Here is a 16910-nt window from a genome sequence, read left to right as displayed (position 1 = left end):
GACGTTCCACTGCCTCAGGTGGAACAGCAAGTGGAGCCACTTCCCCAGGACAAAGTGCATAGCGCCCAAGTTTGGCCAAGTTACTTTGACACCTGAGACAGAAAATCCCACAAGCACACACCTGGGAGTACAAATACAGCAATTAAAAACAACAACAATGTTTCTTATTACAGAAAGGCCCTGGGGAACTTACCTGTAAGGCTGGGCCTCTTCCAGGAACTGCATCTGATCTTGAACACTGGCACTGGCTTTGAGTTCCTTCACTACCACCTGAGTGCTGCTCAGCCCTGCATTCACCTCACCGAGGAACACCTGGGATGGGAGAGACAGAGGGCATTAGCCTGTTGGACTGGGACCTTGGGCTCCTGCCATAGGGCAGTGCCACTGCATGGGCCAGGAAGTGCCATTATCTCTCAGTATCTGTTAAGATAGCAAGGCTGTTGCAAAATGCCAGGTGAGAAGCCTAGCAGGTGACCACTGCAGCTGCAGCTCAAATCTAAGCTTCTGGTCCATTGTAATTCTCCAGTGAATATAAGAAATTTATTTCCCCTCCCTGCTCTCAATTCCCCACCCCCTCCCCACTTTTCCATGTCATCCATCCTCTCGACCGAGCCAACGCATCAGCCGAGGGGTATGCAGACCCATGGTTTCTGATGCTGTTTCAGCAATCACAATGTGAGTTGTGTCCAACTGCTTGAGCAAATGGGACAACTCCCCAAGTGACAAAAGCAACTCGGGGAAAACTATGAACAGGCTCAGCATTCTCAGGCCTACATTTCCCCCCCGCCAAGCCCCAGACCTGAGCTGAAGTTATTGCACACTACATTTCAACAGATTTCACATCTTGCCTTCTCCCTCTTTCAATGCATCTTACTTAAGTTTAAAATGTAACATGAAAAAGAGGCCTCTCCTTGCTCTACACTCCACCCGCATTTGCAAGGACCTGGGACACAACCCATGTCCAGTTAGGGGCACCCCATGGCCAGCTCTCACAATTGGCTTTGGGGTCACTGAGGCAGGCACTATTTAAAAAAAAAACAGATGCCAAAAAGTAAGTAGGCAGGCAGGCAATATAAATAAATATACAAAGGGCTGTTAATTGTCGTCTCTGACAGGGGTGTCAAACCTAATCTATTCCTTAAATAAATCAACAATATGGGATCAACAATATGGGATCAGTATAAATCAACAATATGGGATCAGTCTCAGGTGAGGAGCTTACCTTGCCAAACCATCCATGGCCAATTTCCTTGAGGTATAGCAGGCTATGGCGTCCCAGGTCAGTGGATTTGAGCAGCTGCACTGTGAAGGAGCATACAGAGCGGTTTGAAGTTCTGCAAGCCCTGCCAGCTTGTTCCCTGCCTGCTGCCTCATCCTAACTTTCCGCAGAAGAGCGGGGTCTGGGGCAGGAAGCTTCCCAAAGGATCAGGCACATGGGGATCCGCAGAGAGAAGCGGACACCTCAGCTGCTCCTGAGGCCAGGCTACGTGACTTTGCTGCATCTCTACCCCGTTGGTAGATCCAGGACTGAAGGTGAGCGAGACTCTCTCTCAAACGCATATACGCAGGAGGAGCCTTCTGCTATAGACAGGCGAACTTCCAAGCCTCCAGGCAGCAGAAAGTGGCTGTGTTGCGTCCACCCTTCTGGGCAGTCCCATGTCCCTCCTCCCCCAAAAAAAGCAGGCGGTGCCACCCCTTCGCCCCCTCAGTGCCAGACGCCACTGCTCCCCATCACACGGAGAAGCAAAGGCCCCATTGTTGCGCCCAGCGGCGATGGCTGTATCTGGACACTGGACCCATTCTCTGAGGGCCCATTTAGTGCACAGCAGGGCCGCACCAGGCAAGAATTGTGTGGGCAAAGCAGAGGGGAGTCGCTGTCCAGCTAGCTGGCTCAATCCCACACAGCAGAGCAAGCCTTGGATTCCTTCGCCACGTCACATGGGAAGGAATGCAGGGCCTGTGGGACTTGGGGACCAAAAGGCCTTTGTCTCCAGAGGTAGCGGAGGAGAGGAAGTGATCTCAGGCCACAGGAGCAGGGAGTGACTTCTGCTGAGGGGGTCAAACACCTACACTGAGGCTTGGAGATGGCCTATCTCCCTGTTCCCTGCCTTGCCTGATCATGGAGGGAGCCTGGGTGCCCAGGTCGGAATGCCTGCTTTTCAGGTACCGCATCCCATTTAGGAAAAAAGTGCCCTGCATTCCTATTTTGTGTCCCATTTCCTCCCCTGCCACCTCCACCCCACCCCGCCACAGCCTAAATGGGAGGTTGCCCTGCCATCCCGAACCCACAAGGTGGCACTGCCGAGTCACTGGCTAGGGTGCCCATCTAAGAAGCCGGAACAATCCGGAAGATACTAGTTAAAGGGGGAATGAAACAACAGCAGCAGAGTGTTGCATCTGGTGTGGAGACAGGCAAAAAGCACCAGTGCCTGAAACGTGGGCTGCTCGGTGCTTAACTAAAGAAGGTCAGATGCTGCCACTTCTGCTCCCAGCACTTTCACCTGGTGCTCTTGCACCGGAGCTTTTCCAAGCTGGATTTGGAGTACAGTGGTACCTCAGCTTAAGTACTTAATTCATTCCGGAGGTCCGTTCTTAACCTGAAACTGTTCTTAACCTGAAGCACCACTTTAGCTAATGGGGCCTCCTGCTGCCGCCGCACCGCCGGAGCATGATTTCTGTTCTCATCCTGAAGCAAAGTTCTTAACCCGAGGTACTGTTTCTGGGTTAGCGGAGTCTGTAACCTGAAGTGTATGTAACCTGAAGCGTATGTAACCCGAGGTACCACTGTATCTTCCCTTGGAGGGTGCAGGCAGAGGATTCTGAAGTAGGTGCGGGGGGAGCAAAAGCCCCCAAATGCATAACTGGCAGGTGCCGTCATACAATACGCACTGCATACAGACTCTTTTAGATGTGAAAATGCCTCTGGTGAAGAACAACTCATGTATGGCAGGGCCTTGGAGGGGCAGAAAGCAGCTCCCAGGAAGTTGCAAACAAACCCGCACACTGCGCACGTAAAACCAACCCTGCCGGCCCCCCTCTGATGCAGCTGCTGTGAGTGCCAACAGAAGCATCTACATCATAGAGGATAGATGTGGGTGAAGGGAACCGAACTCCATGACTGGAACGAGGACTTGATCCCCCCAGACACAGTATCCACTAAGCAGCTGCAAGTGGGCTGTGGGCAGCAGGAATGAGACCATCCATTGTGTGGAGGAGAAGGCGAGTGGGGGGCAGCCTTGCAATATATGGCAGACAGCTGAGCTAAAAGGGCTGCAGACAGAAGGGATCTCTTGGAGCTTTTTTCTTGCTGGGAGGTGGGGGGCACGGACACTTGGGGAAACCCAGATGTTGCAGCCCCCTATGGTGACCTTTGGATCCATACCATCGTAAGCATACTGCCTTGTTTTGGCCGCTTTAAGATCGCCTGCTCATTAGGGGCAATTGTTAGGTCCCGGTGGGATGAGACAGAATATACAACAGCTTAAGGTGTATTTTTCTTGGACTGACATATTTTGGCAAAAGGACGAGAGCTTCTGTGTTGCACGGAACATCTGGCGTTCTGATTGTATGCTCTGCACAGCTCTAGATTTTGCATCTTCCTGTGCCTACAAAAGACAACATCTAATCTGTTTTGCATTTCTTCCAACTCTTCAGCAGATCACATGTTTAAGCCTGAGGTTAGAGGTTTTTAAAATAAAATAAAAATGTGTAATTCCACTGTCCACGTTCTTCTGATCACATCTGCCTCTTCTCTTGAGGCTGTAAGCTCCTGGGGCAGGCTGGGCTTTGGCTTCTCATTTATGTCACTCTACAAAAAGCACCAGGTAACGATAGTAGTGACCACAACTGCACCTGCTTCACTTTTCTCTGTACACCTGTGACAGCTTCCTCTAGGAAACAACTCATATGTAAGATCACTGAATGGGCATGGCGAAAACTTCCAGAGGGTGGTTGCTGTATTAGTAGCGTCTTGCAACAAAAACAAAAGAGAGACTTGAAAGACTAACACCTTTATCATGGCACTCTAATCAAGGGAAGCGTATGTCATAACAAATGTCTTAGTGCCATAATAAATGTGTCAGTACATAGTTGCTTTGAGGGTGCACATAGGCAACCCATTACATCTTTTCAACCACAGTGAACAGTGCAAAATCACGAAGGTTAAAGGAAGGAGTTTTCTGCCCACTTTTGTGTGTGTGTGTGTGGGGGGATTCTAATCCATACTCATTATTGCAAGAACAGAACTTCTGTTCCATTCTCATTATTGCAAGAATGGAGATTCCAGGTTTGGTTAGCCGTGTGAAAATCGAAGGTCATGCTCTTATTTTGCATGTTGCAAATGTGCACCGTTGCTAAAACTGAAAGGGTGGACAAAATCCGAAATGCAGAGGGTTCAGCAACTTACCTGAGCGCCCAGGTTGCCTGGACATGGGCAAGGAGACTTCGGTGAGAGGCAGAATGTAAACTTCTGGGCCATTCTGGGTAGCGGGTGAGCCCTGGGCTGAGAATTCACTAGCATACTCTTCTCCCTCGGCATTATCAAATTCCTGGGGTGGGGGATAGGGGTGGGCAAGACAGATAGGGAGAGAGAAAAAGGAGCCCAGCACAGGGCAAGGAAACATTTTTATACACATGTAGAAAAGGGAAGGGTGGAAGCATGCATTCCCCATCATTATACTCGTAATGCCAGTCATGTAAGGATTATTGCAATAATGCATGTGAAGCAATCATTACTCTTCTATAACATCTTCATCACTGTCATCATCGGTGCCATCTCAAACACAGATGAGGAGGCACAGATACATGTACTGAACCCATAAATAAGGGACGAGTTGAGGCTCTGTAGCAGAGCACCTGCTCTGCATGCCAAAGGTGCCAGGTTCAATCTCTGGCATTTCTAGGTAAGGAGGGGAAAGGCTGCCTGCCTGGAATTTTGGAAAGATGTAGCCAACTGGCATGAGATAAGCTAGATGGACCAATAGTCCAACATTATGTGAAGCAAAGCATACACAATTACAAGGCCCAGACTATATAAAAAAATCCACTGTATTATAATGGTGATCTATAAAACATAAACTGCACCAAGGAAGATACAGAAACACAAAACTAAATAATATAATTCAGAAGACAGCAGACAGGTAGATAAAAAGTCAATTCTGACTATTGAGAAAGCAGAATTGAAAAAGATTGAGCAGGCAAAATGGATTTTTCTCTACTGGCATGCTTTCCTCTGATTTGTATCATTTGGTTTTGTGTTTCTGTACCTTCGCTGATGTAGTTTACCTTACTCATAAGAATAATGAAATACAATTTTCGTATTCTGGATCTTGCCATTGTTCATGTCTTGGATTCTAAGGATCTTTACTGCCATTGTTCTTTATCCCAACCTGGTAGAAGGCAGCTTCCTAGTTCCAAAATACACCCAGGTGGTGGGTGGCAACTCCCTTGCGTTCTTCTGTACGCTTAAAAGGGAGCAAGCACACAGGTGGGGAGGAACAGGCACACACATTCCCCCATCCCATAAACAGCCAGGGGAGGAATACATGTATAAACATCCTTGAGCTACACACAATGGAAAAACAAAAGCACTAAGCACAGCCTTCTCATACATACGCCCAATTTGCACTAAAACAATATTGGCTTTAACCATTTTAATTGTCAACCCAAGATAATGGGGAAATGCCCTTTGAAAAGTTTGCTTCGAATTCTCTGTTAGAGATTGCCTAATTCTTTTCCCGTCTCCTCCGCTACCCCCCACCCCCATCCCACAACAATTCCTGGAGTTCCCTGGGGGAGGGAGTTACTGTTAGGAGTCTCTGTAGTATCTATAAGCAAGAGGAGAGTAAACACTGGCCAGTAACACAGACCTATAGAGCCCTCTCGCACACACGGGCCTGGCTCATCCCTGTGGTATAACAGCTTGAAATGGGAGTTGCAGAATGCAGCTCTATGAAATAGCAAGCAAGCAAGCAAGCAAGCCAGCCAGCCACTTGTGTGAAGCAGACCTCCCTCCGCTCAGACGGGACAGCTTCAGCCATGCCCTGTTCTTATAGAGGGGATAGCTGCATGGGGAAGCCGCTTCATGCAAACAGCCTTGCCATCTGGGACTGTGCAGGTGCAATTCAACTTCAAGCAGCCACATACACCGTTGAGCACACGCATGAACCATGCCACAGCCATGTGAAGGGCGCAGCTGCTCATACGCTCCCGTCCAGATCCAAACACTAAAACTTAGGGGGTGGGGTGACAGAGATAGCAGTGCACTTACTCGCACTCTTTCTTTACACACACACACACAAACACAAATTGAGAATTGGCGGTTTGCTAGCTCAAGCTTGGTTTCACGGATCCAGGGCAACAGCTCCTAGGACATTTAATGGCAGCCAATTTTCAATTCCCTTTGGAAACACAGACGCTCCATGAGCGGTGCAGCTGGCAAGAAAAGCTTTGATGAACAAGGACAGAAGCAGCAAAAACTCGCAAAGCATCATCTGCCCAGGATTCTCTGCAGACTCAAGAGATGGAGCTCAGTCCCATAGGCAAAGTGACAAAGGTTTAAGGCTGGCTTTCCCCACCTGGTGTCCATTTGTTGGCTTTTTGCTGGACTACAACTCCCAGCATCCCTGACCCTTGGCCATGCTGGCTGGGGCTGATGGGAGTTGGGAACCAACAGCATCTGGAGGGCACAAGGCTGGGCTAGGGGGCAGGTTAATGGCCGGCGCTACAGCTTCCAGCCCCCAGTCCTATTTCTGCATGGGAAAGCTAGGAAGCTCCAGGGGACCTGAATGCAGAGCAACGCAGCCCATTGTGCCCACCCCGCCCTTGGACGGACGCTTGTTGTCCCACGCTGGTACCCCTGCTTTTGTTTCGGCTTGTGTGGCCAGTGGCGGCTGCTCTGCTCCTTCCACCCTGCCCCCAGTGAGAGAGACACAGTCATAAATACAGTTGAGGGAGAAGCAGCCTCACCTTGGTCAGGGGGCAGGGGGAGGGCTGCCCAGGGTTCCCCAGTTCTACATTACAGGCTGTTTTTGGCACTGTGCTGGCCCCCGTGCAGGGCAGACACCTCAAAACCATCCTCAGCCTCTTCTCCCGGGATTCGCTTCTCCAGCTCTAGGCAAGAGTGCCCAGAGAAAGAGTGTTAATAAATGCACCCTCCCTGAAGTGCCCTTCAACATCACCAACCCCGGCAATAGCACGCAAAGTTCAATGCGCCCACCTCCCCATCCACACATGCACACACACCCCGCCTGCAATTTGTGGCCGCAGCATCTCCCACCTCCCCATTCACTCCGTGCAAAAGCCAAGTAGGCACTTCCAGTTACCTGGATGGACTTTATCCCACCGAAGGCTGCCCCGGCAACCAGGTAGGAAAGGGTGAGCATCACCCTTGTGCCATGACGCCCTTGCGCTGCCGCAGCATTTCCACGGGGAAAGCATGGAGGCTGCTTTGCAAACCCTCCCTGCGCCCCCTATATAGGCAGCGTAGGGGCCTCTGAAGTGCCTCATTGTTCCCACGGCAAAACCTGGCCGGTGCTGCACAGCCGCCAGCCCACGGGACTGTCCATAGCTTCCATTCCAGCACCCCACGGCTGCACCGCGGCCTGGCTGCCAAGAGCCCCCGCAAGAATCTCAGCAACACATTTCTCCAGCACATTCTGTGCCTGTGAGGTCAGGCTGGCACTGCCCACTCCCTAGTGGGGCATTCCAGGGCCGGCCACCGCCAAGACTGGACAAGGATGCCAGCCAGCCTGGGAATTTAAGAAGGGACACCCTGCCACTACTCTAGCAAGAAGGGGATGTCATGCGTGGCTCACAAACTAAGACTCATGTATTTCCTTCAAGACAAGAGGCAAAAAAAGAGAGATCCTTCCTCTTAGGACAGGGGTCAGCAAACTTACCGCACCTTGGGCCGGTGTCTCTAGCGCCGATCACGTGGCGGGCCAGAGGGCGGGGGCGTGTGTGCCCATACGCATGTGCACATGCTATTTCTGGCACACTTCCAGGTTGGAGGAGCACCGGAAATAGCTCCTCCAACCACAGGCCTCCTCCAACCCAGATGTGCATCGGAAATAACGCTTGCGCATGCGCACAAGCTATTTCCGGTGCTCCTCCAACCCGGAAGTGGGCAGCTGCACAGCACAGCGCCGCTAAGAGCAAGTGGTGGGGCTTGCCGCAGGCTGGATAAACGAGTCCCTCGGGCCTTATCCAGCCCATGGACTTTAGTTTGGGGACCCCTGTCTTAGGCCATCTCAGTACCCTGAAATGCCTACTGCACCATTGAGCTCCCCGTTACAAGTCGACAGAGCTTATGCTGTCAGGGAGAGGAAAGCGCCTTGGGAGTTTGCGCCCTTACCTGCAAAAGGTGTGCACGGAAGAGCGTGTTAAGGCAGATAGTTTGCACAAACACTTATCTCCTCATTAAAACTTGTTCGGTTGCTGCTGATGAAGAGCCATCGGACCTGAAACACGCTTTGATGTTGTTTCAAGGGCACCTATGGACTTTTGCTACTCTCTTTGTGTGCCTTTTCATATTTCGTGGCCTCTTCTTACCTGCTCCTCACAGCACGGCACCAGACTGTGCAAAGGAGGCTTCCAGAGAGAATGCCCTCCTCCCTACTGAGCTCAGCCGCACCAAAAATCCCCACTGCTTCTGCCCTTCCTGGAGGCTTTAAAGACAGCTCTGATTTACTAAATCGCCCCACTTGCAGGAGTGTTCCTTTGTCGCACGTACAAATAAGGGCATCGGTGTACAAACCTGGTCTAAATTCTGACACAGTGCCTCAGGGAAACAGCAGCCATCACACTGAAGCCCGCTGCCTCTGGGCCCAACAGCAGAAGCTGTTATTTCACTGGAAGAGCACTTGCATTTCATTTGGAAGGTCCCTGGATCTGGCCTCTCCTTTTAAAAGCCTCAGGAAGCAGGTGGTGGCAATGGCCCTCCTGAGACCCTGGTGAGCTGCTGGCACTCAGGCCTAGGCAGACAAGAGTCTGAATGGAATAAGACAACTTCTTATGTTTTCACCTGCTCACCTGCCTCTTCTTCTGGGTTGGTTAGGACTCAAGAGGGTCTCCTTCAACCCCAACACCCCCACTTCCAACAGAATGCCAGACAAGCATCCCTTGCTGTGTTCTAAGGCTCGCTAGCTCAGTTGGCAGAGCGTGTGGTTCTCAACCTCAGGGTCACGGGTTCGAGCCCCACATTGGGCAAAAGATTCCTGCATTGCAGGGGGTTGGACTAGATGACCATTGTGGTCCCTTCCAACTCTATGATTCTCAGAAAGCCCCTGACACCAGGCTTTGCTGGAGGATGTTGCTGCTCACTAACCTTGCCCACCCCATTTCATCTTCAGCCTATGCTGAATTCCTTGCTGGTTCCTGTCACAGCTAAGATCCTTTACCTGCTGCCCTCTCTCTTTCACACACAAACACACTTCTCTCTCTGCCCCTGCTTTCTCTGAGCAGCAAGGGTTTGTGAACAAGGGTGCGCCCCCAAAATCTGCTTCTCTCCCACACGAATCTTGCCTCCTTGCCACGGGGTTCTAAGAAGGGCTACCCAGAGCGAGGTTAGTTCTAGCCCAATGCTGAGCACCCGCCGCCTCTCCTTGCAATCACAGACCCTGAGGAGACGGAGAACGACCTCCCTCCCTACCGCAAAGTCCAGTGCTGCTACCCAGCTAGCCCTAGGGAGGACGTGGGCTTCCCACAGTGCTTACCTTGAAGCCAATGCCCCCCTTCTTGCAGCACAGACAGGCCAACATGAGGAAGATGAATGTGAACAGCCCAGAGAAGGAAACAGCCACAACCACCAGAGAGGAAGACCAGGAGAGCTCACTCAAGGGAGTGCCGTCTGTAGGGAGACAAATGGGACACAGAAGGGGGAAAGATTAGAAAGGAAGTGCAGGGAAAGCCAAGGATGGAGATGAACTTTTTTCTTTTTCTTTTTAAAAGGGAAGCATTTAGTTGAAGACAGAGAAAGGAAGTCCAGGAGCAGAACCCAGCAGGGTGGCACTTGACTACAATTTCACATTTCCCCCCTTGTTTCTTACAATCTCAAAGTTAGCCCAGAGGTTCTGGGTTTGAGGAACCCTTTTGCTGTGACAGCACCAAAGCACGTTCGCCCCTCTGCTCCAACCAAAACACTTAAAAAACACTTTCTCAGACAAAAGGTTTCTCAGTTACTCTCCTTCCCAACTCCTGGAACAGAACGCAGAAAACACTCCCAAGCCCATTTTACTCTCCCTTCTGCTCAGAGATCAGGTATGACACAGGAAAGGGAGGGAACCAGAGATGCTATTCGACCCATGTGGACTACCTGGCCTGGTCCTACATGGCCTACGGCCTGGAGAAGCCAAGAAGAAGTGGAAGTCAGAGGCAACCGTGCCATGCAAGAGACAGAGGTGCACAGCGCATTTCCCCTCTGCTTTTAACATGTAGAGTTTGTCCAGGTAGGGGCAGTTATGGATGCTGCTGAGTTAACATAAAATAGGCCCCTGGTTACCCTACCTGTACTTCCCACAGCCTGCTGATCTCCATCCATCTCCCTCACATACCTCAGATTTCTAATTTGTTAATGTATTTATTTATTTATTTATTTTCTGAAAGAACTCAAGGTGGTGTACATGGTTCTCCCTCTCAAGCAATCCCTGTGAAGTAGGTGAGGCTGAGAGACAGTTATTGGCCCAAAGTCACCCAGTTAATGGGGAGACTAGGGATTTGAACCCTGGTCCTCCAGGTCCTAGTCTGAAACTCCAGCCACTACGCTGCTCGCTGTTGTTCACAGTTCACTGCTCTGTATGAAAGCAGCGTGGTGCCTGTTCTTCTCAGTTTGAACCCATGGCACCCTGCTGCGCACACACAGTGTTTGGTGAAAAGCACAGTCATTTCCATTATGCTCAGGGAGAAGCTATCGCCAGTTTCAGACAGTGTGGATATTCACGGAGGGGAAATCATATGTAGGGCTCCTCCACACTTCCGCTTGTCCCTTGCCTAGAAAGGATAAGTCCAAGCAGTTTTCCTCTTGCCCCACTCCTTTCTCAGGAAAAACCCTCTCTTTAGCTCTAAATTGGAACAAATAGCAACCTGCAGAAAACCCAAACAGCTGTTTGCTCCGAATGAGCACTAAAGAGTGGTTTTCCCTGTGGAACAACAGAAAGTGTGCATAAGCCCTCAGTGCCTGTAAGTGCATAAGCCTCAGACCACTCAGTGCATAAGCCTAAGACCACTGTGTGCTAGCAGCCAGCTGCTTTGAAGAAGGCCTGACTTCTGGTGGTTCTGATCATCCACTCTCTTAAGGTAAAAACTGGCTTGCCTCCAGAAACATAAAGGGATGCTGGAGACTGCACACATCTCAGAAGGGGAAAAATGAGCAAGAGGGAGAATGCTTGTTGTATCCTGAAGGCCAGTACGGCAGCGCCTTTAAAATAATGAAGACAGCTGGCGTTCAGATGATTAAAGGGGAAATGAGACAATCAGAGCAATAAAAATTAATTTCACAGCAAAAAGGGGAAGTCAATAAACAAAAGAAATATTAAAGGCATCAAGATCACGGAGCCCAAGATGCTTTGTAATGCAAAAGAGCTAATTTGCCAATTTAAGCTAGCTAATACAGTCCCAGGGGGAGCATTTAACTGGTTGCTACAATGGTATGTTAAGAAGCACACACGCGTATGAGACAAAGCATGTACATAGGAGAGTGTATGGGAACATGGAAATGCTTGAAGATGAAAGGATAGGACAGGATATTGTGTGTGAGTGAGAGCACACAACTGTGTGTAGGCACATTAAACAATAGATGCTGCACACACATGCATAGTCACAAACGCTCGCTCTCTGTTCTAATCCCACACATGCCGTGAAATGGAGCAAAATAACTTGTCATGACACCATCGCCATGGCAATAAGCATCCCTTGCCTGCCTCCTCAACCCCAGCAGTGGGATTCCTGGCTTTCTGTAAGGATGCAGCCCTGCTTCTACCAGCTAAAAGAGAGGCCCATATCCTCCGGTTGACTCCTGTGTTTCCACGAGGCCCAAAACTGGCAAGAGTGTAATCCATCTGTCTGCTGGCATTTGCAATACCACAGAGCCCAGGCGTGGGGGTGGGATTGAACTGCTGTGCGATTTACCGTAGTAGTTCTAGGGAATTTGCAGGGGAAATGTTTGGATTTCCCGAGAACCACAACCAGAGTTTTGGGGGAGCAATGCTGCAGAGAACTGAATTTACTTTGCAAATTGTCTAGGCACCAACAGAACATTTTTAGGTGCCTAGGCAACCAGGAGCCTGGGATTTTCTCAGCACTTGTTCCAGATGGACTTCCCACCTAGGATCTGGAATCACGTGCGGGGCTGGACGGCGTTCCTCATCCAGCTACGGAGAGAGGAGGAAACCTGACAAAGGTGTTTCATCCTCTTATTTCCAAGCTGTGGTTCGCTGGGGTAATTCAGTCTCCCTAAGAGATGCCTCTAATTTATCTCTCGCAGGAACAAAGCCCTGCTCTGAAGCCATGCAGCTGCTCTTTCAGGGGGAAGAGTCAGTACTAAATCAACAAGGCGAAAGGCAAGCATGCTGGTGGTGGGTGGCGAGGAGTAATGAGCGCAGCCAGAAATGCCTGAAACAGCATATTGTGCTTTGCAGGGCTAGATTTCAGAAGGGTGCATCCTAGAAGCAATTTTAACTACACAAATAAGCAGGCAGGGATAACTATGGCCATTTAGCCACTCTAGTGGCTGTTCTGCTAGGCAGGACTGAGCACAGAATCCCATTCGCTAAATGGAATATAGTTCATAATTAGCCACTTTGCTCTAACCACTTGATCATGCCTCCTACCTTCAGAGCTAGAGCTATTCATTCAGAGCCCGTGCTGGGACTGTGCCATGTCAACAGCTGATGGGGGGGAGCTGCGAAAAAGAACCCAATAACCTTGCTGTGCTCTGAGGCACTAATGCAAACACACCTGAGACTGAGAAGGAGGAAGCTGGCAGGTATTGGCACCTCCTGGACTGGTTCTAAGAAGTCAGGTAGGTGGGGGCTGGCTTAGAAAAGATGGGTGCAGTGCTTCATTTGCCCTGATGGACCACCACCCCCACACTGACCCCAGCCTTCTTCTTGATGTGCTCACTCTACGCAATGGTTCTTCTGAGCCTGAAAGGGTGGGATTTAGAACACAGGAATTCCTGGTGGCTCCCAAACACCCTGGCAGCTTTTGCTTCTGAAATCCCCTCAACTGCAGCCCCCTGGATTTTCTACTGACCTACAGCATCCGATCCATGTTCTCAATCCATGTCTTTCCTCTTGACTGTTTCCACCTGTGGCAGGTCTTTCTACATGTGCTGCACTGTTAAGGCATCTCCTTGAGCTCTGTCCCCATTAAGCTTGGGTAGTGGGGAGGACCTGACCTCTTCCCTTCAGTGCTTAGGGCAGGCACAGGCAAACTCGGCCCTCCAGATGTTTTTGGGACTACAACTCCCATCATCCCTGACCACTGGTCCTGTTAGCTAGGGAGGATGGGAGTTGTAGTCCCAAAACATCTGGAGGGCTGAGTTTGCCTGTGCCTGGCTTAGAGCCAAACTACAGATAAACAAACAATGAAGCTCCTGCATTATTTTTTAAAGCTGAAATCGGAACCAACAGCAATTTGCGGAAAAAACGATTGCTGTTTGTTGCAATTCAGCACTAAAGATTACCAGTTTCCCCAGGGAAGCAGTGGGGCAAACGGAGGTCTGGTTAAGTCCTCAGAGGCAATTTCAGGTTTTTGTTGTTGTTTAAAAAAACCACGCTAGACAAACATGGGAAGGGGGAGTGCTTGCCGAAGTGTCTCATTTAATTCAATGAAACCAGTACAGAAAAGGTTCCCAGTGGATTATTGTTGACTGTAAATTCTTCTCTTTCTTCCTGAGATGACAGCTGGAGATGGTTACAGATCCACTGCTTGGATTTTTGATTTATTTTTTTAAAAAAGATATTTGCCCTCTTGGTGAGGGGGGAACGAGACATAAGCTACCCATATGGCACTTTAGAGAATGCAATTCAAATAAGGAGGAGGGTGCCCTGCATCCTCGACTCAACAAAGTGTTAGAGTGAACAGGTGAGTGCAATAAAGATCAGAGGGTAGATTTTATGCCCTTCTCTGCCTTCACTTTCCACGTGAACATAAACAAGTCATTTCTCCATTACTGCTCCTCTTGAACTCTGTCTCTCGAGGATCTCAAATGGGAGTTACTTTTTAGAATAGTTAGTGGAATAACAAGCATAGCAATAATAACAATAATAATAATAGGTCACAATGCAACAAGAAATAGATGCAATCGATTTATGTATGCTACTAAAGCAGCCAGGATTTTGTAATGGCGGGCAAGTGAGGTCCCAATTAAGGAGGCTTGGCAAAAATTAAAGGAACCAGGGAAGGGCAAGAAGGGAAGTCATAAATGATTGTTTTATTTTAAAGAAATATATGAATGGGATTTTTATTTTAATCTGAATGTGGTTTTGGAAATTGTGAGATAGATAGATAGATGATAGATAGATAGATAGATAGATAGATAGATGATAGATAGATAGATAGATAGATAGATAGATAGATAGATGATATAAAATAAAATAGAAGATGCAAAGATAATGTGGCAAACTGACTCTGGGATAAGGTAGGATAACAATGACAGAGTGGACCTTACTTGGCTATAGACTTCATTAGAAAATTATAGCACTATATGTTTAAAAGACTCCAGTTTCTCCTTACATTGGCATATATCTGATGAAAGTTAGTTTTGAATTTGATCCATGCCCCCTACGATACATATCCCTGCAAGCCTTGGTTCAAAGGTAATGATGAAACATTAAATTCACTCTGAATGGATGAGAAGGCGTCTTGGTGTGTGTGTGCAAATGCACATGTGCATATGTGCAAATGCACAGACATGGAGAGGGAGAGAAAGAAAACGATTTAACTTCTGCTCTCACTCAAATCTTTTTTTAAAAAAATGTATAATTAGAGAGTTTATTATAATAAACATAAAAAATACAAAACTCCAAACTTGCAATAGAAACATTTAACGTACCATTTCAGTACTGCTCTTTTTATTTCCATAAGCTTCTATCAAATCTACGGTAACTCCATGAGATAATACAGGCACAGGCAAACTCAGCCCTCCAGATGTTTTGGGACTACAATTCCCATCATCCCTGACCACTGGTTCTGTTAGCTAGGGATCATGGGAGTTGTAGTCCCAAAACATCTGGAGGGCCGTGTTTGCCTATGCCTGATATTTTAGATGGCTGGTATGCCCTTGGAGGGATATTTATGAACAAAACAAAAACCTGGATGAGAGGCTCACTCCTTTCTTAAAAGCTGCATGATGCCTACTCTGGATGTAAAGCGGGAGGAATCCCTGAGGAAAATGGAGACTTGCTGTGTGAACCCATCTGGCTATTCAAAGCAAAACCCCTTTGGGTAGCAAGCTCACCTAAAGTTACAAAACAAATCTGAAAAGTCACTGCAAGGAGTGAGAGCAGGGGCAACTTGGGACACGTCACTGGAAGGAGCAAGGAAGAGATGCACAAATAATATCTGCATCCCATTTTTGTGCTTCCCGTGCATTGTTTACAGAAGAGTATCCTCTCAGTGGTCTATTGCATAGGTATAATCTGCATATTGTAATTAGGGTCACAAAAGAGGGTTCAAATGATTCCCCACCCACATGCACTAAAAGAACACACGTGATGTGGTTGTCTAAGCCCCTTATAATAACATCAGATCAGGGGAAGGATAGAGCATGCTACCACATTTGGTAAGGTAAAGGTAAAGGGACCCCTGACCATTAGGTCCAGTTGTGACCGACTCTGGGGTTGCGGCGCTCAAGGGAGCAGGTGTACAGCTTCTGGGTCATGTGGCCAGCATGACTAAGCCGCTTCTGGCAAACCAGAGAAGCACACGGAAACGCCATTTACCTTCCCGCAGGAGCGGTACCTATTTATCTACTTGCACTTTGACATGCTTTAGAATTGCTAGGTTGGCAGGAGCAGGGGCCGAGCAATGGGAGCTCACCCTGTTGTGGTGATTCGAACTGCCGACCTTCTGATCGGCAAGTCCTAGGCTTTGTGGTTTAACCCACAGTGCCACCCGCGTCCCACACCACATTTGGTACAGCATGCCAAAGGGCAATGGTCCCATAAGGTGGAAAAATAATCAGTTTTCCCTAACAACAATATATTGATTGAGAAATATAGTCCTCTCCAAAACAGAAACAAGTTCCATGTGAGTAAGTTTCTGGATCCCGTTCAACAAATAAAACAACACCTGCATATTTTTATTTATTTTATCTGCACTTTGAACCAGCCTCCTTTCGGAGAGGCCGAATCTTACCTCTCTCTCTGGCATGTCTTTTTGATAGTAAAATACTGCCTCAATTAAATTGCTGGGCAATATTCTCCCTGGAGCAAGGAGAAGGGACCTGTCCCTTCCTCCAGGGCTGCCAGCAATGAGAATAGTACAGATCCCTAACAAAAAGAGCCTTCATGCACCAGGTTTATGGGGCATCTGCAGCGAGAGCAGCCCACGGCTTTTATTGCTCAGCTGTGAGTCTGCTTTTGTGAGCCATTGATTGGGCTGCTTCCCTTCACAGATCCCCTGCCTTAGAAGCTGCAGCTGGGCTATCACTACTCTGTTCTTCCAGAACTTCTCACAACAAATGAAGTGTTTAGAGCTGGAGGAAGCAGGAGGGCAAGGATGGAGGAGGCAACCACTCAGAGTGATGCTGCCAATTTGAGTTCCATAAAAGCATCAAGGGAACAGAGAAGTGGCTTTCCTGCTTCCAACGGGATCCTATTCTCCTCCTTCCAACATAGGCAGGGAAGTGGGAGGTGGGCTTTCCCGGAGCACACCTAATAGTTTTGCAAGTTGGGCAAGGACAAATGAAG

General features: G+C 48.8%; 1 protein-coding gene across 7 annotated transcripts in view; it reads right to left on the bottom strand.

Moving 5' to 3' along the window:
* The window catches only part of AATK (apoptosis associated tyrosine kinase), a 104308-nt gene that overhangs the window by 18695 nt on the left and 68703 nt on the right, over positions 1-16910 (bottom strand). For 4 of the 7 annotated variants that reach the window (XM_053375506.1, XM_053375502.1, XM_053375503.1 and 1 more), the window contains exons 2-6: positions 9714-9847; positions 6967-7110; positions 4406-4547; positions 1223-1302; positions 194-312 (exon numbers count right to left, since the gene is read on the bottom strand). In XM_053375506.1, the coding sequence (XP_053231481.1) occupies positions 194-312; positions 1223-1302; positions 4406-4547; positions 6967-7110; positions 9714-9758 (530 nt within the window). In that variant the 5' untranslated portion in view covers positions 9759-9847. The remainder of the gene's footprint in view (positions 1-193; positions 313-1222; positions 1303-4405; positions 4548-6966; positions 7111-9713; positions 9848-16910) is intronic. The other 3 variants (XM_053375504.1, XM_053375509.1, XM_053375508.1) reach the window with 2 other exon arrangements.

The sequence above is a fragment of the Podarcis raffonei genome, chromosome 2 (assembly GCF_027172205.1).
Source record: "Podarcis raffonei isolate rPodRaf1 chromosome 2, rPodRaf1.pri, whole genome shotgun sequence".
Lineage (NCBI taxonomy): Eukaryota > Metazoa > Chordata > Lepidosauria > Squamata > Lacertidae > Podarcis > Podarcis raffonei.
This window is presented reverse-complemented; position numbering and strand designations above follow the sequence as displayed.